General features: G+C 42.2%; 1 protein-coding gene across 19 annotated transcripts in view; it reads left to right on the forward strand.

The window, feature by feature from the left end:
- The window catches only part of LOC110533530 (neural cell adhesion molecule 1), a 321,863-nt gene that overhangs the window by 257,962 nt on the left and 41,068 nt on the right, over positions 1-22,833 (forward strand). For 10 of the 19 annotated variants that reach the window (XM_036989940.1, XM_036989941.1, XM_036989944.1 and 7 more), the window contains 5 exons: positions 3,569-3,719; positions 5,810-5,994; positions 6,621-6,717; positions 7,726-7,893; positions 13,292-13,417. In XM_036989940.1, the coding sequence (XP_036845835.1) occupies positions 3,569-3,719; positions 5,810-5,994; positions 6,621-6,717; positions 7,726-7,893; positions 13,292-13,417 (727 nt within the window). Of the gene's footprint in view, positions 1-3,568; positions 3,720-5,809; positions 5,995-6,620; positions 6,718-7,725; positions 7,894-13,291; positions 13,418-16,152; positions 16,156-20,170; positions 20,186-20,466; positions 20,503-22,833 lie in introns of all 19 variants that reach the window. The other 9 variants (XM_036989943.1, XM_021617839.2, XM_036989945.1 and 6 more) reach the window with 3 other exon arrangements.

Genomic DNA, 22,833 nt, shown 5'->3' on the forward strand with positions numbered 1-22,833 from the left:
TGGAACCATCATAGGATGCCACCTTTCCAACAGGTCAAACTGTAAGTGCTATTATTGTGAAGTGGAAATGTCTACGAACAACGATTCCAGACTAATGAAGTCCAATTCGGGAGTATGAAATGAGACGCTTCCTTTTGAACATCTATTTTACATTAGATGTTCTGATTGCTAATTTGCAACTTGCCCTCAAGTTCAGTCCCTCCTCATTTTGCATTAATTCCTCTCATATCGTTGGTTTCATAACCACTTATTAGGAAGGTGTCGACAGTGGTAGGCCCCACAAGCTCACAGAACGGGACTACAGAGTGCTGAAGCGCGTAGCGTGTAAAAATCATCTGTCCTCGGTTGCAACACTCACTACCGAGTTCCAAACTCCCTCTGAAAGTAATGTCAACACAAGACCTGTTTGTCAGGAGCTTCATGAAATGGGTTTCAATGGCCGAGCAGCCGCACACAAGCCTAAGATCACCTTGCGGAATGCCAAGCGTCGGCTGGAGTGGCGTAAAGCTCGCCGCCATTTGACTCTGGAGCAGTGGAAACGCATTTGCTGGAGTGAATCACACTTCACCATCTGACAGTCTGACGGACAAATCTGGTTTTGGCGTATGCCAGGAGAACGCTACCTGCTGCAATGCATAGTGCCAACTGTAAAGTTGGGTGGAGGAGGAATAATGGTCTGGGGCTGTTTTTGATGGTTTGGGCTAGGCCCCTAAGTTCCAGTGAAGGGAAATCTGAACGCTCCAGCATACAATGACATTCTAGACAATTATGTGCTTCCAACTTTGAGGCAACAGTTTGGGGTAGGGTCCTTTCCTATTTCAGCATGACAATGCCCCCGTGCACAAAGCGGAGTCCATACAGAATTGGTTTGTCGAAGATTTTGACTCGCCTGCACAGAACCCTGACCTCAACCCCCTCGAACACCTTTGAGATGATTTGGAACACCGACTGCGAGCCAGGCCTAATCGCTCAACATCAGTGCCCAACCTCACTAAGGCTGAATGGAAGCAAGTCCCCTCAGAAATGTACGTGGAAAGCCTTCCCAGAAGAGTGGAGGCTGTTATAGCTGCAAAGGGGGGACCAACTCCATATTAATGGCCAAGATTTTGGAATGAGATTTTAGACGAGCAGGTGTCCACATACCTTTGGTTATGTAGTGTATTTTGGCCCTCCCAGTTTAGCTAATTTTAGCGTAGCTTCAGTAGATAACTAGTGTTGCTAAATCCTTCTTTCAGATGCAGAGTAGTGTTCCAGCTGTCTTAGTCCCTGGTATTATAGACACATAGTTTGTAGGAAAAGTAGTTTGCATTCCACATAATGTCATACCATGTCTTTGCTTTTGATATTTCGAATAAGCTGCTCTGATCTTTTCACCATTGTTTGAGTCAACATTTGCCTCGTGTACGCTGGTAGTGTGGGTAGAGGATTTATCCATGCTTTCCTGGGTTCACCCTCAATACGACGGGTCAGTTGGTCAGTTTAGCAAAACCCCACTGTAAGTGTGTCACGGCGTTCGTAGCACACTCTAGTCTGGCCTCCTTCAGACATGATACCTTTTGAGAGAGAAGCGAGACACCCATCCCCAGAGGGCACGACCGTTTCTGAAGGCTTGGTGAGACATCGAGCTGGGTTTTTCACTCTTGTTCCTGGGCTCAGCCAGCCATCCTATTTTCCTTGAACTTTTATTAGAATGAGAAAAGGGGTTGGCAGAATGATGCTTCTGCGCTTTTTATTAGAGGAGATAAGAGCCACAGACACAGAATTGTATTATGGGACCACATTGCAAAGCCTCCCTTTTGCAAAGCTCCCTCACTCTCTCTCTCTCCTGTTCCTCTTGATATGTGACAACACAAGAATATCTGCATGAGGGGAAGGTGTGACATGAATCGTGCCTCAGCTTTGCTAGCGTGCGACCGACCCTCACAATGTAAAGCAATGTCCACACTGCATATATATTACATTTTCCCCCCGCCTCGGAACACATGTAATGAGAAAGGCCCTGCATGTGTAGCTTACCGCCAATTACTTGGCGAGGAAGCTGCTATGTAGACAGCCCTGCATACTAACAGGTTATGGAGCGTGAGGCATAAACGGGATGGGATCCACGCTCCAAAAAGCCTGTCTATAATTTAAAGGACTCAATGTCTTTGGATCATGACTAAGCCATCCCACCTTAAATCGACTTACCGAATAGATTGAATTGCAAAGCTCCAAATGTGCGATACAGACCAAATCCCCTCTGGCCATTGAACAAGTCATTTGTGGACTTAAGAAGACCTCCCAAAGGGTGTTACATGATGTCATACATACAGTAATAAACAAGTTCTGTCTCAGAAACATTGACCTGAAGATCAGTTGCTGACTATTCCCCACAACTGATCCAATAATTAGATTGATGTAGATTGATGATGTACATGTCAGTGCTATTGATTTAGTGATACTGTGAGATGCATAGACCTTCCAGATAAGTTATGATGCACCCTTTACTCATTTGTTGGGGTCACCACACCTATTTTGATACTGGCGTCCTGCTTGCCATGAAACATTTGCAAGATGGCGTGACTTAGTTTAATGCGTTTAAGTCTACTACTGACAGTACGAGCATGATGAACATCTTACATCTTTTGACAGCTTATCTAATAGGGTTTCAGCTGGCATGACTAATACATCTATTAAAATGTGTCAGGGAAGAGACTTCTCAACGGTTAAAACGGGTCAATTAACTTTCATGTTTTCCTTGATATCAGTGTGTGCCATTCATTAACCAATCTTCCCATTAAATGCCATAATGAGTTTCAGTACCATTTTGATTTTGTCAATGAAATTAGCTCTTTATCATAGAATAAATGAAAACAGCCTTTGCACTTAGATGTGCTGCATTATTTATATTCAGGCTTCATAAGACACAGGAGCAGATGCTTGCTCTAAAATTCCCTTAACACAAGATTAATGCTGCCCTTTGAAAAGGTTGTAGGGCACTCTTCAGATCCTCAGCCAGCTGTTTTTACAGTGCTGCACAGCCATTCTCACGACACAGAGAAGATAACACAATAGGGATGGCCTCACGTATCAATTCTGAATCTATTATTCAAATAAAGCACAAGCTGAAGTGTGTGGAATGCTGTTTAGAAAATAGTCAGAGAGTGTTAGTACCTTAACAAGTAGATGTGTTTCTGCTCATTGGTGTGAAGCTGTGTGAAGCCCAAAGCAAGCTGGAAGTATAGCCGTTGGATTTGTTTTCAGACATGCTTTTAGAAAACCTGCTGCATTGATTTGCTCCATTATTGATGTGTTTGGTTTTCCCGCCACCTCCTGCAAAGCAGCCCAGATAATATCTAAAAACATCCGCTGGATGTTTGCCATCTTTATTTGGCAGTATTTTGTTAAGGAATTGTGTAGAAAAAGACAAATCTAGGAAAATGAAATTCTGTCCAAATTCCGACAGGTGCACAGAAAAAAATACATTTTAAATCCGAAGAAAGAAGGTTGCACCTTGAGTGGTCAAGTAATCCAAAAACATGAAATAGTCAAAGTGTTCATTGTGGTTCTTCTCTTTCCTTCCTCGTAGAGTCTTGATGGGAACGTAATGGTGCGTAGTCACGCACGGGTGTCCTCTCTAACCCTAAAGTACGTGCAGTTCACCGATGCTGGCCAGTACCTCTGCACTGCCCGCAACTCCATTGGTCAGGACCAGCAGACCATGTACCTGGAAGTGCGCTGTAAGACACCTATCTGTCTCTATTAACTTTTCACATCACACCTCACATCCGTTTTCACTGAAACCATTTTTTACCAGTATCTTTAAAAGTTTCCTGAATCATCACGACCATTTGCAAATAACAATTTTATACTTTATCGATGAGATTGTCATGGAGAGGGATAGTCCAAGAAATTCTTGCTAGATCAGAAGTTACCAAAAGACACCTACTCTTGAATTTGACACACTTTACACCAGAAGCCATGGACCCCTGACCTTTGACCCTTTGATTTTTCCTTTCTGCTGTGTCAGTAGATTTTAATGGATTGTTCACAGTATCTAAAACTCTGTAAGGACAGCTTTGTAGGCTTGCCAAAGATTGAATTGAATTTTCTGGCTTACAAACGGAAAATGGGCTAGTAAATTTCAATGTTAATGAGTTCCAGACGCATCAGATTACAGTCACAGCCAGCTAACGGTACATAACACAGAGCTGTGCACAGGCAAGTGAGAGCCAAATCATGCATAATCTCATTTTTGCACATTCAAATGTTCCATGAATATGGAGAAGGAAGAGAGAGAAAAAAATACAGTATGTACCCAATAATGAACGTCTAATTGGATTAAATTCCCTTTCCCCAAACACAGGCAATCTGCTCCGAAAACCAGATACCATCACAATAAACAATTGATAGGATTGTGAGGACTAGCGTTTAGCCGGAGTCTGGCTAGTGGGTAATCAGGTTGTTAGTTCAGTGTTGCACAGTAATTAGTGAAAATAAAAGGTGCTTTGTCTTGAGCAGAGCTCTCTCTCTCCAAAATTAAACTCAACCAGATTGTACAATCAGGACAGTATCTACACATAGGAGGATTGAGACAATTGAGACACTCAATTCCCATTATCTGTGGTGTGCGATCTTTGTTTGTGCAACCCATGTGCCGATAGGAAAGTGTTGTCTTTTCTGTTTGGCCTTGGCTCTTTCGGTGTACATCAGTCTGTTTGGCATGAATATCTTATTAAAACAATGATTGTTTTAGCTCTCCTCTCGATAAGCAGGGTTTATTTTGAGAAATCCATTTAGCTGGTCCAGTCTAGAGTAATTGAATGGCAGGGTCGTGGGCACAGGCTTGTCACAGCCTCAGAGAGTGGGATGAGATTGCGGAAAAGGAGCAAGGCCTTATAGGGGGAGCGGGATGGAGAATCTGCCAATTTAGTGATGTCCATCAATCCCAACAGCTGGGGACAGCAATGGCATAAAGTACCCAGGGTTGGAACTTGAACCAAGGCCTAGCAGTGTCATGGGAGACCTTAGTATCAGGGACGTATTAGAGAGAAGTACAATATTTTACACAGTTTATGTGGGGCCAGTGAATCCCAGGGTTACTTTCTTACAATATAAAACATGCTTGACTAAAACACTTGAGGGGTGTGTGCTAGATCAATAAATTGTGATAGCTCTATAGCAACTGCAGTGAATCGGTTAAATAGAGTGCATAGAGTGGCATTAAGTGAAAGTGTTTTACTGACCACTGGTTGATCTATGCTTGCCATTTAAAGGCAAAGCAAAGAATCATATACACCAACAAATAAAAATTATTTTTTACACGGTAGCTTTACTATTCACATTGGTGCATAAATTGCATAATAAAACAAATGTATGTATCATGTAGAGGTGCCGAATGAAGATTCAGCCTCTGTCTTATCTAGCGTTATTTTTACACTGAGTTGCTGGCTCAACACTTTTTCCTTGAATGCAACTAACCACAGCAGCTTCTGTGATTGTATTTCATGGTGTAGCACAAAGTTATTATGCTCACGATATGATGTATACAGCCTTATGTCCTCATAGAAAAAACAAAAAACAGAATGGGCAACTATTTTAATGTAAAATGTTTTTAGTATAGTGCTTACTGTGGGAGACGTATCCAGAACAATAAAAAAAAAACACCCTGAGTACTAGTAATATAGTATTCTAGTATTTATTCAGGATAGTGTTTCAGCTATTTATAGATTTTATGTCTGTGGTGGACAGGTTGCTATGTCTGCTGCAGTATGTTTATAAACAGAAGTCTGTGTGTTGACCTTCTGGTGACCCCCCCGTGCCATTGCAGATGCTCCTAAGATCCAGGGCTCAGTGACGGTCTACACCTGGGAAAGGAACGCTGCCAACATCAGCTGTGAGGTTCTGGCCCATCCGGGGGCCTCGGTGGTGTGGTTCAGAGATGGCCAGCAGCTGCCTAGCGCGAACACCACCAACGTCAAGATCTACAACACACCAGCCATTAGCTACCTCGAGGTATGGTACAATAGGGCTAAGATGGTTTAAGTGCCTTTCTAAAGGATGTAACCTCAGTAGTTACATTCCTCCTGGGATTGACAACTACTTTTTGGGTTATACAATTTACAATGTTAAAACGCAAGCTCAAACTGGGCTTCTCAAGCAGAACATAGAACATATTTTCTGCATCCCAAATGGCGCCCTATTCCCTATAGTGCACTAATTTTGACCCTATGGGCCCTGGTCTAAGTAGTGCACTATAATGGGATTAGGGTGCCATATGGGACACAACCCTTGAGTCTGTTCCCAGGACCTGGGTAGACACAGTCAGCATGCATGACCTGCTGTGCTGAATCTCGGGCAGTGAGACTTCCCATTCAAAAGTGAGTTTCATGCCCCGAGTCCCCTGAACCCAGAACACTCTCTGTGGCACAAAGAGGCCTGTATGAGCCGCTGGTACATTTACACTAAAATGGCTGGTTAATGGTGCCGCCGGAGGGTCCAACCGCCCCCACCACTTGATAATTATTGAGCAAGACATGTGCAAGTGGTGAGGAACAAAAGGCACTGCTATCATCTGGGGTACGTCAGATCACTGAAGGAAGAAGATGTTGTTGATGCAGACATCTTATGTCTTCTTCTAGGTCACCCCAGATTCCCAGAATGACTTTGGAAGCTACAACTGCACAGCCACCAACTTAATCGGAACAGAGTCCAAGGAGTTCCTCCTCATCCAAGCAGGTCAGTAAACAGGGCTTACTCTGTAATATAATGTACACAATGATTTCACCAAGATATATTCAGATTCATATGTATTCGTTATTGTTTAATTGATTGTGAATTCATTATGAAACTGTATAGCTGAACCAAGATAGCAATAGAAGTTTGTATTTTCATTTAAATGGAAGGAAAATCCAATGCAGCCGCCCAGTGTCATTACCACACCTCAAGCATTCTCAACCATTTCTGGAACAGTTCAGCGGAGGCCCACCGTGAAGTTTGGTCTTGATTTTACTTTAAAAACCTCAAGTATTTTTCTCTGTTAGTTTCATACATCACATCTGGAGGTTGACTTACTGTTTATAGCTTCAAGATTAGTTACTTTTCAGTTGTTAAGGTGAAGTGCCATTGTGATAAAAACATAATGGGTATAATTTTCAGGGCGTTTTCAGACATATTGGCGTTTAGTGCAAATTGAGGGCTGCTATTTTGGCGGACTATAAACCAGTGCAGATGTCATGGGTAGTTGGCCAAGTGTTTTTTTTTGTCGTCTGCAACACAGTGGTGACATGCACTTTAACACCTTTTTTAGTAGAGTGGCAATGTGTGCTTGTGAGTGCACCAATGGGAGAACCATGCTTACATTTTTTAAGCTCGTTTTTTAAGCTAGTTTTTTAGGCACCCTGTGTCAGTAAACCATGTGCTTCTCAGAATATCATCCCAACATGTTCTTGAGTGCCTGAGACTTGCCAAAAGGATTTGGAAGATATCATTTGCATTATTCCATTGCAGTTGGTACAGCATTTCACATGTACTGTAGCTCCCGTCACCTGTAGTAACATGAGACTGCCAGCACCTTGAAACCGTTATTGACTGATCTCTTCACATGTGGCCCTATGATTGGATGAATTTGGCACATTTCTCTTTATGATTGGTTGAATCCTTGAAATCCTTGATCCTGATTGGCTACACATCCTGTGGGTCTCCAGGGACAGGATTAAACCTGTATGTTTCCGTGGTGTTGTGTAGATGTGCCGTCGGCGCCCGCCATCGAGCGCGTGGAGCCTTTCTCCAGTACAGTCGTTGTAGAGTTTGAGGAGCCCGATGCCAGCGGCGGAGTTGCCATCCTCAAATATCGGGCCGAGTGGCGCATGAAGGGCCAAGACTGGACCAGCAGGGAGTACGACGCAGAGGATGGTGAGTCTCACAGACAGACAGACAGACAGACAGACAGACAGACAGACAGACAGACAGACAGACAGACAGACAGACAGACAGACAGACCAGAACAAGATGACATTGCCAGTAGACCAGAGCCATATACATACAGAAATGTTTCTGGAGTAGGCAAGTTTATCAAAGCAAGCCAGAAATGTGAACGTCAGCATTCAGTTTGAATAAGGCTTGTTCGTAGAAACAGGCCTAGAGTCAGAGCATTATCAATAGCTTTCATATTGAGTCTTGGCCAGTGTTCTCTTGGAGGAGACGAACCACCTCAATGGGTCATGGATAAATAACGTGTAAATAAAATATAAGGGGAAAGGGGAGACCTATTCCGTTGCACAACTGAATGCATTCAACCAAAATATAACCCAATCCCTCTGAATCATAGAGGTGCTGGGGGCTGCCTTAATCCACATCCACTGCACCCGAGGAGCAGTTGGTGTTGGAGGTTAACTGCTTTTCTCAAGGGTAGAACAGCAGATTTTTCCTCCTTGCCGGCTCGGGGATTCAAACCAGGGACCTTTTGTTTACTGGCCCAACACTCTTAACCGCTAGGCTATATGCCGCCCATCATTTATGTAGGATATTGGGGTAGATATTAGAATTTGATTATCAGTGCGGCAACACAACGCGCCAAATCTGTCAGGGGCTAGAAGTCTATGTGGGCTAGAATCCTGCGCGTGTCCATTTTTTGGAGCTACACTCGCCCCACACCGGCCACATCAATTCTGAGCCCCACCTGATACCCGACATAAGATTTTTCTCCGCAACCTGACCTACCAGCATAGATTTGTTCCGAGAGCCGATCTGTGACCTGACAAATAGTATTGTTTTTATGACTCCAGAGTAGGAGTAGTAGCGATTATTCCCCTCCCTGCATGAATTGATTTATCTTCATGACTTTTCAACATTTGGATAAAAGGAAACCATGCCATGAATTAATGATATCTTTTTAGTTTTACAATGAGATGCGGCTCATTGACATCTTAAATCGCTCTGTTAAAATGGGCCTTCTAATTACCTTTATTACCTAATGAAAGCCTATAGCTGACATAACAGACCCGGCGCCAGGATCAAGTGACCAAGGGGACAGTTGAAACTCCACATGTTTGGTGGTTCTTGCATTGGAATTATATTGAATTCTGCTTAAATAATTATGCTATACCACAGTAAACATAAAGTTCAAATGCCAAGACTCAAAAATCATTGTTTTTGAAATCTGTAGCCTCTCTGCTGCTCTATATCAGCACGATGGAAAGCGCCCTACAGGTCAAATTTGACCCATGTATTGACCCATTGATCATCAGTTATCTTGGCCCATTGATCATCAGTTATATAATAAAATCATATTTTCTCCGACCATGGCTAAATGTGCAAAATTGCAGGAAATGAACATTAAAGCTAAAAAAGAATGTATATTCGCTGGCACAAAGGGGGCCGCTAAAATGTTTTTCTCGCAAGGTGGGGGGGGGGGGGGGGGGGGGGGGGGGGGTGAAGGATGTGGGCCACTGAGGACCCATGAGCCACTGCGGCCCCTTATGATGAGTTCTGTTTTTTGTTTATATAGGGACATTAGACTACAACTGAGGGGGCTAAAGTTTGAACTGAGGGGGCTAAGTCACTTTAGCCCCCTTGTGGAACCGGGCCCACGACATAACAAAACAAGACCTTTACGTTCAATATTGTTTAGATAATCAAATAGTTTAATTGAAGCTGAAATAAACAATTCCCAGAATCTAATATTGGCAGCATACATTTATTTACCACTCAAACATTGACCAGCACACTGGTTTAAACTTGATATGGCTGCATAAGGTCTGAATGAACGAAAGCCTGAATTAAAGTAATAATTAACTGATAATAAACTGAATTAGCCTATCGTCAACAAATACCTGCTTGCACTTTTTGCTGGCTGTGTATCCAGCTACCGGGTTGTTGTCCTTGTCCACAATGAGTCCCAAATCCTTCCCAACCAAACTGGGGATTTTACTTGTGCAGCACCTGTTTCCACGATGGTATAGGTCCATTTCATAACCTTTCTTTTTATTTATCCTACGTTAGACATTTTTCTGTGAGCTAAGCTAGCCAGGGAAAGTACACTTGGCAACTTATTTTGACGTGGGAGGATGAAACATAAATTTCAGCACTACACAAATAATAGACAGTTCCCTGATCCACTGCATGCATGGCTGGTAGCCTATACAGTTGTTTACATACACATTAGCCAAATACATTTAAACTCAGTTTTTCACAATTCCTGACATTTAATCAGAGTAAATATTCCCTGTCTTAGGTCAGTTAGGATCACCACTTTATTTTAGGAATGTGAAATAATGAGAGAATTATTTATTTCAGCTTTTATTTCTTTCATCACATTCCCAGTGGGTCAGAAGTTTACATAGACTCAATTAGTATTTGGTAGCATTACCTTTAAATTAATAAACTTTTGCCAAACGTTTAGGGTTGCCTTCCACAATAGGTTGGGTGAGTTTTGGCCCATTCCTCCTGACAGACCTGAGTCAGGTTTAGGCCTCCTTGCTCACACAGGCTTTTCAGTTCTGCCCACAAATTTTCTATAGGATTGAGGTCAGGGCTTTGTGATGGCCACTCCAATACCTTGACTTCGTTGTCCTTAAGCCATTTTGGAAGTATGCTTGGGGTCATTGTCCATTTGGGAGACCCATTTTCAACCAAGCTTTAACTTCCTGACTGATGTTTTGAGATGTTGTTTCAATATAGCCACAGAAATGTTCTTCTCTTGATGCCATCTATTTCATGAAGTGCACCAGTCCCTCCTGCAGCAAATCACCCCCACAACATTCATTTTTACCTTTATTTAACTAGGAAAGTCAGTTAAGAACAAATTCTTATTTTCAATGACGGCCTAGGAACAGTGGGTTAACTGCCTGTTCAGGGGCAGAACGACCTTGTCAGCTTGGGGATTTGAACATGAAACCTTTCGGTTACTAGTCCAACGCTCTAACCACTAGGCTACCCTGCCGCCCCACATGATGCTGCCACCCCCGTGCTTCACTTTTGGGACGGTGTTCTTCGGCTTGCAAGCCTCCCCCTTTTTCCTTCAAACATAACGATGGTAATTATGGCCAAACAGTTATATTTTTGTTTCATACCAAAAAAACGTACGATCTTTGTCCCCATGTGCAGTTGCAAACCGTAGTCTGGCTTTTTTATGCCGATTTTGGAGCAATGGCTTCTTCCTTGCTGAGCGGCCTTTCAGGTTATGTCGATATAGGACTCGTTTTACTGTGGATATAGATACTTTTGTACCTGTTTCCTCCAGCATCTTCACAAGGTCCTTTGCTGTTGTTCTGTTATTGATTTGCACTTTTCACACCAAAGTACGTTCATCTCTAGGAGACAGAATGCGTCTCCTTCCTGAGCGGTATGATGGCTGTGAGGTCCCATGATCCCATGGTGCGTACTATTGTTTGTACAGATAAACGTGGTACCTTCAGGCGTTTGGAAATTGCTCCCAAGGATGAACCAGACCTGTGGAGGTCTACAACTTTTTTTCTGAGGTCTTGGCTGATTTCATTTGATTTTCCCATGATGTCAAGCAAAGAGGCACTGCGTTTGAAGGTAGACTTTGAAATACATCCACAGGTACACCTCCAATTGACTTCAATGATGTAAATTAGCCTATCAGAAGCTTCTAAAGCCATGACATAATTTTCTGGAATTTTCCAAGCTGTTTAAAGGCACACTCAACTTAGTGTATGTAAACTTCTGACACACTGGAATTGTGATACAGTTAATTATACGTGAAATAATCTGTCTGTAAACAGTTGTTGGAAAAATTACTTGTGTCATGCACAAAGTAGATGTTCTAACAGACTTGCCAAAACTATAGTTTGTTAACAAGAAATTTGTGGAGTGGTTGAAAAATGAGTTTTAATGACTCCAACCTAAGTGTATGTAAACTCACAGAATGTGATTCGCAACACAACACAACAAGCTCCTGGCTTTGTAAAAATGTTTACATTTTATTTAACGTTTCTGTCCCGCAATATAATTGTTCTGAACCGCGAGCTGACCTGCAGGTTGAAATCATTTTTTCATTCCACCCACTAGCTGATTTTTTTTGCGGGTGAACTGTGGGGAACCGTGGGTATCCAACCTGATGCAGGACTCTAATGTGGGCACATCTGTTGGTCTGTCTGTCTTACTCTCACATGGGATATATCAGCAGATTGTTGACAGGCTGCTCTGTCAGCCCAGAACCCAGGGGCCACTTGTCACAGCCCAGCCTGATGCGCGCACACACACACACACACACACACACACACACACACACACACACACACACACACACACACACACATACACACACACACACACACACACACACACACACACTCACACACACACACACACACACACACACACACACACACACACACACACACACACACACACACACACACACACACACACACACAGAAGCACCCAAACTAAAGGCAACTTGGTTCACACACCAGTGACTGCAATTCTGCACACAGACACACACATAACAGCCTGCCAATAGACATTTGCACTGTGAAAGGCCTGCCAACAACTACACACAGATACCTAGTTATGGACTAGAAAATATTCACACACACACAGAAACAAAACACAGACAACCTAAACATATGGCATCCTCACACACACTCCCCCCCCCCCCCCACACACACAGTGTCAAGCAATAAACCTCCCCACTCACTCACTCAAACAGACAAGGGCCAGCCTCTACGCTCGCTCATACACAAAAAACAGTGCCAACATACCCCCTCTCAGATCACTCTCTTTTCCACCACACTGTCTTGCTCCTCGACAGAGAGGAGATCGCAATAACAACCATCACTCTGTCCTGCCCTCTGCTCCTCTTAGCAGAGGCCTCCCATTGCATCACTCATCCTAGAGCAAGGTTCCCCAACTGGAGGCCCGTGGGTAATTTTATTTGGCCCTTAAAGTTTTCTGAGCAATTTTGGGACATAAGACTGTAAAAACACCAGCAAATCAGCTCCAAGTAATTTTAATTTAGGAAATCTATTCCAAAGTATTCCTATGCATAGTAGAGTGATCGTATACAAATGTAAGCAAGGTTTGAAATGAGTATGTTTTAGTCAAATATTATATCGGTTTGGGCTTCTTGCAGTCAATTTGTAGTCTACAAATGATTTGTAATTATGTCTGGCCTGCTGACCATCCACTCAACAACAAAAAATTGGCCCAGGGTTGAATCTAGTTGATGATCCTTGTCCTTGAGCCATCCAAGACATTACAAGTGGGCTTCATCAGCCAGCCGGGTGACTAGGTCTGTATCAATGTCTTTAATGGAGCTTTCTAAAATCCCCCTTTTTTCCGACAGGCCTGAGCATGATCACCATCGTTGGCCTGAAGCCCGAGACCTTCTATGAGGTCAAGATGTCTGCCATCAACGGCAAGGGTGAGGGCGAGAGCAGCACTCCTCTGAACTTCAAGACAGAGCCAGTTCGTAAGTTCTTCCCTCCTTCCTTGTTCCCTCCTGCAGAGAGATAGCACTCACCTGACCCGAATGCTTTTCCTCCCTATCACCACCTTGTGTAGTCTAGCCATCCAGCCGCGACCACCTATCCCTCCCAAGCTCCCAGCGCCACATGCATAATGCATCTTCCTTCTGATCTCCTTGAAGGACCAGCCACTGCGCTCCAGGGATGCATTGCCAACTGCCCCCAGCCTGTGTGTCTGTTTGCATTAGCCTTAGCGGAGTTACCAACCACCGGATGTTCCGGTTTTCAGGGATACATCTATTTTCACCCTAGCTTCCTTTTCCACTGAAAACTGGATGTGGGAATTCCACTGAGGTGTTTCTCTTATGCCTGTTACGTTAAGTTAGGTTACGTTAGACCTACGTTTTTCAGCTAACGGGTGGTGGAAGGGGGTCGCCATCCAAATTTCTGTCCTCCCTTTCGCTGGTCCTGGTGACCTTAGTGTCTGTGTGTGTTTGTCACACACACACACACACACACACACACACACACACACACACACACACACACACACACACACACACATAGGCCTACAGTGTTTTACCCAGTTCTGGTGTATTTAGTCCTTCTGTCCCCATGGGATGTTGTTATTTCTAGAGGGCTAGACAGCCCCCTTCCCTACCCCACATACCACCCCTCCCAACCTTCAGAGTATAATTTGCTAGGTGCAGAAAAGATATTGTCTCGTCTCTATCTCTGTGTGTCGGCATTCTCAGTGTACACAACTCAAACTTTTTCCATTTATTGTGAAGCTAACTTCAGTCCGTGCATTTCTGCAAGCTGTTTTGGGACAATGTCCCTCTTCATAAGGACAATGAAAGACAATATCTACGATGACAACTGTAAATGTTATCAGAGCACAATTCTTTGTCGTTTTGAGATTTTCTCTTGACAGGTATCTGATAGATCAATTCATGCTAATGCCTAACTAATCATTAAATGAAAGGAACAACGCTCGCATCACTCACACTACACAACACAACATCAAAAACAATTTTGACAAATGTATTTTAAGGCTGCTATTTTGGTGGACTAAAAATCTGTGTAGATGTCAAGGTAAATTGGCCAAGTGTTATTTTGGTCGTCTGCAACACAGTGGTGACTAGCACTTTAACACATTTGTTAGTAAAGAGGCGCTGTGTGCTTGTGAGTGCACCAATCGGAGAGCATGAACACACAAAAAATGAACACACAAAAAATGAACACACATCACACACATAAACCTACAGTGTTTTACCCTGTTCTGGTAAAACACACATTTACGATTAGTCTGGACACTGAAGAGTTAATTATTAAGCAATTACTTACTAACTTCAAGATTGGCAAAAAATTTGCCCGGATCTTCAAAACTTGTAAAACATTGTGAATTTGGAGTTAAACAATACATTGTGCCTATGTCAGTATAATGGAAGATTCCTATAGATTAACGGTATCTTCAGACAAATCAACACTGAGGGTTTGATATTCTGAATCTCAGATGCAGTCACAAGTAAGAAGAGGTTGTTTCTGCAAGTTCTACCTACGGACGAATCCAAAATCCAGGTTGTGAAAATGTTGTTATACAGTGCCTTGCAAAAGTATTCACCCCCCTTGGCGTTTTCAAATTTTGTTGCATTACAACCTGTAATTTAAATATATTTTTATTTGGATTTCATGTAATGGACATACACAAAATAGTATAAATTGGTGAAGTCTAATGAATTTTTTTAAACTTGTTTAAAAAAAATCTAAAAAATAAAACATGGAAAAGTGCTGTGTGCATATGTATTCACCCCCTTTGCTATGAAGCCCCTAAATAAGATCTGGTGCAACCAACTACCTTCAGAAGCCACATAATTAGTTAAATAAAGTCCACCTGTGTGCAATCTAAGTGTCACATGATCTCAGTATATATACACCTGTTCTGAAAGGCCCCAGAGTCTGAAACACAACTAAGCAAGGGGCACCACCAAGCAAGCGGCACTATGAAGACCAAGGAGCTCTCCGTACAGGTCAGGGAAAAAGTTGTGGAGAAGTACAGATCAGGGTTGGGCTATAAAAAAATATCCAAAACTTTGAACATCCCACAGAGCACCATTAAATCCATTATTAAAAAGTGGAAAGAATATGGCACCACAACAAACCTGCCAAGAGAGGGCCGCCCACCAAAACTCATGGACCAGGCATTAATCAGAGAGGCAACAAAGAGACCAAAGATAACGCTAAAGGAGCTGCAAGCTCCACAGCGGAGATTGGAGTATCTGTCCATAGGACCACTTTAAGCTGTACACTCCACAGAGCTGGGCTTTACGGATGAATGGTGTCACGAACCGGCTTAAAGCCCGTAACAAAGGGAGACAACATGGAGATAAGGAGTAACAAAATATATATTTATTAACTAAAGCAACTAAGGAAAATATACAAAGCAAACAAACGGCCACCAAGAACCACAACACAATCTACAAAGGTGTCTGCATGGAGAGAGTCTCCTCCATGAATGGGGAAGGGGTGTATTTATCCTGGGAAACACCTGGGCCCAGGTGTTTCCCATGTAGCTGACGACCCTCTCAACTCCGCCCACCGGCATCCTAATAAGGAAAGAAGAACAAAGACAAAATACGGCAGACAGAGTGGGAGGGTCGTCACAATGGCCAGAAAAAAAAGGCAAACATGTTTGGTGTTCGACAAAAGGCATGTGGGAGACTCCCCAAACATATGGAAGAAGGTACTCTGGTCAGATGAGACTAAAATATTGCTTTTTGGTCATCAAGGAAAATGCTATATCTGGCACAAACCCAACACCTCTCATCACCCCAAGAACACCATCCCTACAGTGAAGCATGGTGGTGGCAGCATCATGCTGTAGGGATGTTTTTCATCGGCAGGAACTGGGAAACTGTTGGATGGCGCTAAATACGGGGAAATTCTTGAGGGAAACCTGTTTCAGTCTTCCAGTGATTTGAGACTGGGACTGAGGTTCACCTTCCAGCAGGACAATGACCCTAAGCATACTGCTAAAGCAACACTCAAGTGGTTTAAGGGGAAACATTTAAATGTCTTGGAATGGCCTAGTCAAAGCCCAGACCTCAATCCAATTGAGAATCTGTGGTATGACTTAAAGATTGCTGTGAATCAGCGGAACCCATTCAACTTGAAGGAGCTGGAGCAGTTTTGCCTTGAAGAACGGGCAAAAATCTCAGCGGCTAGATGTGCCAAGCTTATAGAGACATACCCAAAGATACTTGCAGCTGTAATTGCTGCAAAAGGTGGCTCTACAAAGTATTGACTTTGGGGGGGGGGGGGGGGGGGGGGGGTGAATAGTTATGCATGCTTAAGTTTTCAGGTTTTTTTTCTTATTATTTCTTCTTTGTTTCACAATAAATAAAAAAAATTTGCATCTTCAAAGTAGTAGGCATGTTGTGTAAATCAAATGATACAAACCTCCCCCCAAAATACATTTTAATTCCAGGTTGTAAAGCAACAAAATAGGAAAAATGCCAAGGGGGTGAATACTTTCATAAGCCACTGTATGCGTAGAGTAGCACGGGCATAGGGGGAACATTCAATCTGAAAATATAGAGATTCATTTACTACCAGAACAGTTTATGATTGCGCCATTTTTGGGATGTTTTATTAAGGCCACTTTACACATTTAAGTCACTGGATCTCATTTGTAAGAGCTGCATAATAAAATAGCATAATATGAATCTGCCCAGATTCACACACTGTGTTAGCCATCTAAAAACACTGAAGGAATTAGAGTTGGAATGGAAAAGCGACCCCATATTTTATTTTCTCCCTCCTAGTTTGTCAGTCATGCTGAACGGTGTTGCTGTACGTGGTAGTTAAGGTTATTTTCTCTAGGTTTATTCACTTCTGATTCAACACATTTAAGGCATGAATCAGTCTGATTCTGTTTTGCTTCTTGCCATGCTTCCATCTGTGCTTTTCACCCTCTGTGCTTCTGTAGCAACCACCCTTAGTTCCCACTTAGACCCTTTTTTCAGTCTGAAGTCTAGAGGGATGCCTTGTCCTTTTACTTAATCTTGATTTGGAGCATTGAGTACCTTAATCAGATAAACAGCGACCTAAAGTCATATCTCTCTATTACTCTATTTCATAATGTTCTGAATGTTTTCTCACCTTGAAAGTACTGTGACATTATTTGAAGTCTGTCCAGAATGCTAAACATGCCTAATTTATAAGGTACATTGATTAGGTATGTTTATTTTACGGCTCATGAGCTCTATAAATCTATGATTTTTTTTCCTGATAATAGTTACAGTGCCTTCAGAAATTGTTCATACCCTTTCTCCTTTTCCACATTTTGTTGTATTGCAGCCTGAATTTAAAATGGATATAATTTTGACTTTTTGTCACTGGGCTCAACACAATACCCCATAATGTCAGAGTGGAATTTAAACAAAGTAATTCAAAATGAAAAACTGAAGTGTCTTGAGTTAATAAGTATTAAACCCCTTTTTATTGCACGCCTAAATAAGTTCAGGAGTAAAAAAGTCACATTATGAGCTGCATGGATAGTGTTTAACGTGATTTTTGAATGACTACCTCATCTCTGTACTCCACACATACTGTACAAGTATCTGTCCCACAGTGTCCCCCAGTGAATCTCATACCCAGATTCAACCATAAAGACCAGGGAGGTTTTCCATTGCCTCGCAAAGAAGGGCACCTATTGGTAGATGGGTTTTAAAAAAGCAAGACATTGAATATCCCTTTGAGCATGGTAAAGTTATTAATTACACTTTGGATGGTGTATCAGTCACGACGAAGAGAGCAGCATAGCACCCTGCATCCCTCTGCTGGTTTTTCTCTGAAACTAAGCAGGGTTGATTCTGGTTGGTCCCTGAATGGGACCCCAGATGCTGTTGGAGGGCCAGTAGGAGGCACTCTTTACTCTGGTCTGAAAAAAAAATATCCCAATGCCCCAGGGCAATGATTGGCCTGTGTAAGGTGGTGCCTTTTGTCCTGACTCTCTGTGGTCATTAAAGATGCCATGGCACTTATTGGTCTTAATTCCCAATCTGTCCTTCATACCATCATGACCACCTAACCATCCCCAGCTTACAATTGGCTCATTCATCCCCCCTCCTCTCCCCTGTAACTATTCCCCAGGTTGTTGCTGTAGATGAGAATGGGTTCTCAGTCAAGCTGGTAAAGTAAGGGTTAAACATACAGAACAAAAATATAAATGCAACAATTTCAAAGATTTTACTGAGTTGCAGTTCATATAACGAAATCAGTCATCTGAAATAAATGAATTAGGCCCTAATCTATGGATTTCACATGACTGGGCAGGGATGCAGCCGTGGATGGGCCTTGGAGGGCATACGCCCCCCCCCCCCCGTGTAATGATCATGCTGTTTAATCAGCTTTTTGAAATGCCTTACCTGACAGGTAATGGATTATCGTGGCAAAGGATACATGCTAACTAACAGGGAAGTAAACAAACTTGTGCACAAAATGTGAGAGAACCTTTTTTGTGCGTATGGAACATTTCTGTGATTTTTTTATTTCAACTCATGAAGCATGGGACAAACACCTTACATGTTGCATTTATATTTTTGTTCAGTGTAAAAACAAAGGAAGGAAACTGCTCAGGGATTTCACCATGAGGCCAATAGTGAATTAAAACAGTTAGTTTAATGGCTGTGACAGGAGAAAACTGAGACTGGATCAACAACATTGTAGGACTCCACAATACTAACCTAAATGACAGAGTGAACAGAAGGAAGCCCTTACAGAATTAATAATATTCCAAAACATGCATCCTGTTTGCAACAAAGTTGGGGCAAAGCAATACATTTTTTGTCCTGAATACAAAGTGTTATGTTTGGGGCAAATCCAATACAACCCATTACTGAGTACCACTCTCCATATGTTTAAGCATGGTGGTGGCTGCATCATCTTATGGGTTTTGTTGTAATTGTTAAGGACTGGGAAGTTTTTCAGGATAAAAAAATAAACAATATGGAGCTAAGCACAGGCAAAATCCTAGAGGAAAACCTGGTTCCCTCTGTTTTCCTCCAGACACTGGGAGATGAATTCAGAAGGACAATAACCTAAAACACAAGGCCAACTGGAGTTGCCAACCAAGAAGATAGTGAATGTTCCTGAGTGACCAGTTTACAGTTTTTACTTAAATCGTATTGAAAATCTATGGCAAGACCTGAAAATGGTTGTCTAGCAATGATCAACAACCAATTTGACAGAACTTGAAGAATTTTTAAAAGAATAATGGGCAAATGTTGCACAATCCAAGTGTGGAAAGCTCTTAGAGACGTAGCCAGAAAGACTCACAGCTGTAATCGCTGCCAAAAGGTGCTTCTACTACAAAGTACTGACTCGGGGGTGTGAATACTTGTGTAAATTTGATATTTCTGTATTTAATTTTCAATACATTTTCAAAACTTTCTAAAAACTTGTTTTCAATTTGTCCTTATAGGGTATTGTGTGTAGATGTGAATCCATTTTGAATTCAGGCTGTAACACAACATAATGTGGAATATGTCAAGGTGCGTGAATACTTTCTGAAGACATTGTATACTTTACCAAAGTGAACTATCCCATTATCACTGTTTATCATGGTTCATATTTAGTTGTGAAGTGACAGGACAGTCACCTTCTACCATTTTTGTACATTTCTGTTTTAATTGTTTCTGTTTCTTCTGATTTTGTTCATCTTTACCCATCTATTTTTGTTGAATTGGACTTCTCAGGCTATACTTTCACAAGTAAGTTTCTCGTCTGCCTGTCTTTGCATCCTTCTCTTTCACTGTTTTCATTTCATCCATTTATTTTAAACATTTATGTAAAAAACTGAATTAACAATTGCTAGTTTTATAGATGAAAAAACATATTTTCAATGGACAATTGAATTTGCTTTGTTTCGTTATCTCATTGAATTAAGAATTCTACTTAGCCATTACCTCAAAGCTTTGATTGGAGCATTTTGGTATTTGCTTTCAATAAATTAAAACGTTCACACAATAACTCTTGTCTCAAACATTTCCAGACGGCATACCATTTCATTACTCTAACATGGACTCAGGTTTGTTTCAGTCATATTGTAGTTTCTAACCAGACTTTGAGCGTGTAATACATGAGTGACCATGTACCGTGCAATCACATAGTTCCATAGCTCATTTTTAGCCACTTGCTTCTCCTGTGTGCATCTTGTCCCCTCTCCCTTTGTACAGTGAACTGATTGACCCCTGATTGACTTAAAATAGTCACTCAATCCTTAGCCAATTGTACAGATACTCAGTAATTCGTATGAACATAATGAGCAATAACAACATGTTGGACAGTGTTATTGCCCATACAGCAGCGTATACAAACAAAGACAAAGAACTGAGCCGCATTATCAGCCAAAGGGAAATATAAATATTCAGTGCCATTAGTTTCTCAATGATGACTCATTGTTTATGTGGCACAATTTAAATGTAGCCTGAGATATCGGCAACAGACAGGATCCAGCCGTGGTTGGGTTTGATGGTTTGTTGCCGTTCATGAAGGGATACTTTGGGATTTTGGCAATCTGCATCCAGTATGAAGGAAGTTAAGTGGTAGTTTCGTGAGCCAATGCTAACTAGCATTAGCACAATGACTGGAAGTCTATTGTATCTACTAGTATGCTAGCAGTTACCATAGACTTCCAGTCATTGCACTAATGCTAGTTAGCAATTTCATTAACACTAGTCAGCAACTTCCTTCAAACTGCACGCGAGACATAAAAATGGTATCCACAAGCTAATCTGACTCTGCCAAAAATGGGCAAAATTCTGAAGTATCCCTTTAAGGCATCCCTAATTCACCGGGCATCAGCTTTTCCACCGGGTTTATTGCATCTCTGCTCAGCCATGACAGTGTGAGGCAACATTACAGAGAAGCCTATTTTTCCCCCTCATAAGACCCTAGTACAAAGGCAGAGAAGGGCAACAAAGACAACATCTCATAATTATGCTGATTCTCTTATGTTGTTATGTTTGGAGGAGATGGATACCATCATCTGTTTTTATTGTGGAGGCTAACCTGCCTGGATGGGAGAGGTGATTGGTGGGATAATGGTTGGAACACTCCAAACACACACTTAACATTCCTCAGGGCCTGCATGACTAGCCAGGAGCACAGGGATGGCATAGACTTTAGTCTTCTCTGTTGTTGTATGAGTACTACTGTATTACAGTACTACTGTATTTCCAGGGTGTAAGGGACAACTTGTAAATCTAGACAAAAGCTGTTGATATGAAATGGCATATAATGAAATAATTACTTTAAAAACATATGATCATATATATTTAATATAATTATGTTATACAAGTTTTAAATTAATCTCCTTTAATTGGTTTGTGTGTGCAGGCGTGTGTGTCATAGTACTAGTTAGGAGGACTCAGGGTTTACAAGATGGGCCATAGTGAATGCTCTCTTGTACATTTCTGTGTCATGCCATTGTTCTACACAGTGTCTCCATCAATTGGGAACAGAAGACATGTCTTAGTTTTTGAAATACCGTGACCTAAGTTAAAACAATTAGAAGTCCATAGTGTCACAACCACCCTTATAGAAGTCCTACTAGAATAAGAGGTAAGCCAGGTGTCCACCGAACCTGTAAAGGGATATGACAATTCACTAAGGGCTAACCCGATGCTCAAGGTTCCTAACCAGATCCCCAGGACATTTCAACCAAAGCTGAGGACCAGGGAGGTGTAGTCATGGGTACCATGTCAGAGACAGAGCCCCCTGTGTTGAGGTTCCCCTTTCCCTCTGGGGACTCCACCTGATGACCCACAGAGGGCAGCGGGTAACACAGCTGTTCCTGTAGCCATGACAACACATATCCTCGCTCCAGTCAAGGCAACAGAGACCCAGTGACCCATGGCAATAGCCTTGAGGACAACTCTGTAGATTGCATGTAGAAGGGGGTTTTACCTCTGTAGGTAGAGGAAGTCACCAGTAAACCGGCCATGGTGGTCGAGGCTGAGGTGGTGGAAGGAACTATGGAGACTGTTCTAACGTCAGCAACCACACCTCAAATTACATATACAACAGCAGCTACCTCACAAAATGCTCCCAACACACTCACGCAGCATTCCAGCTGGTGATCTGACGTAATTGGAGAGTGAGTATGCCTTTTTAAGGGATGGCTCAGCCTCCTTCTCCCTTTTTTTTTTTCAGAAACCCTTCTAACATGATGTGCCTTGGCTATGGCACCATGGAAACCTGGCTATAAATACCTCGGCTGCCTCTCAGCTTTTATGCAATTGCAGTGAAAAAAAATATGTTTATTGGTTATTATGCAGCTATCCAAAATGTGATTTCCAGTCTGCTCTAAGCGTCCGTCTCTCCCCAGCATGCTTGTGTGGACCGAATCCCTATTAAT

This window comes from Oncorhynchus mykiss, chromosome 10, assembly GCF_013265735.2.
Source record: "Oncorhynchus mykiss isolate Arlee chromosome 10, USDA_OmykA_1.1, whole genome shotgun sequence".
NCBI lineage: Eukaryota > Metazoa > Chordata > Actinopteri > Salmoniformes > Salmonidae > Oncorhynchus > Oncorhynchus mykiss.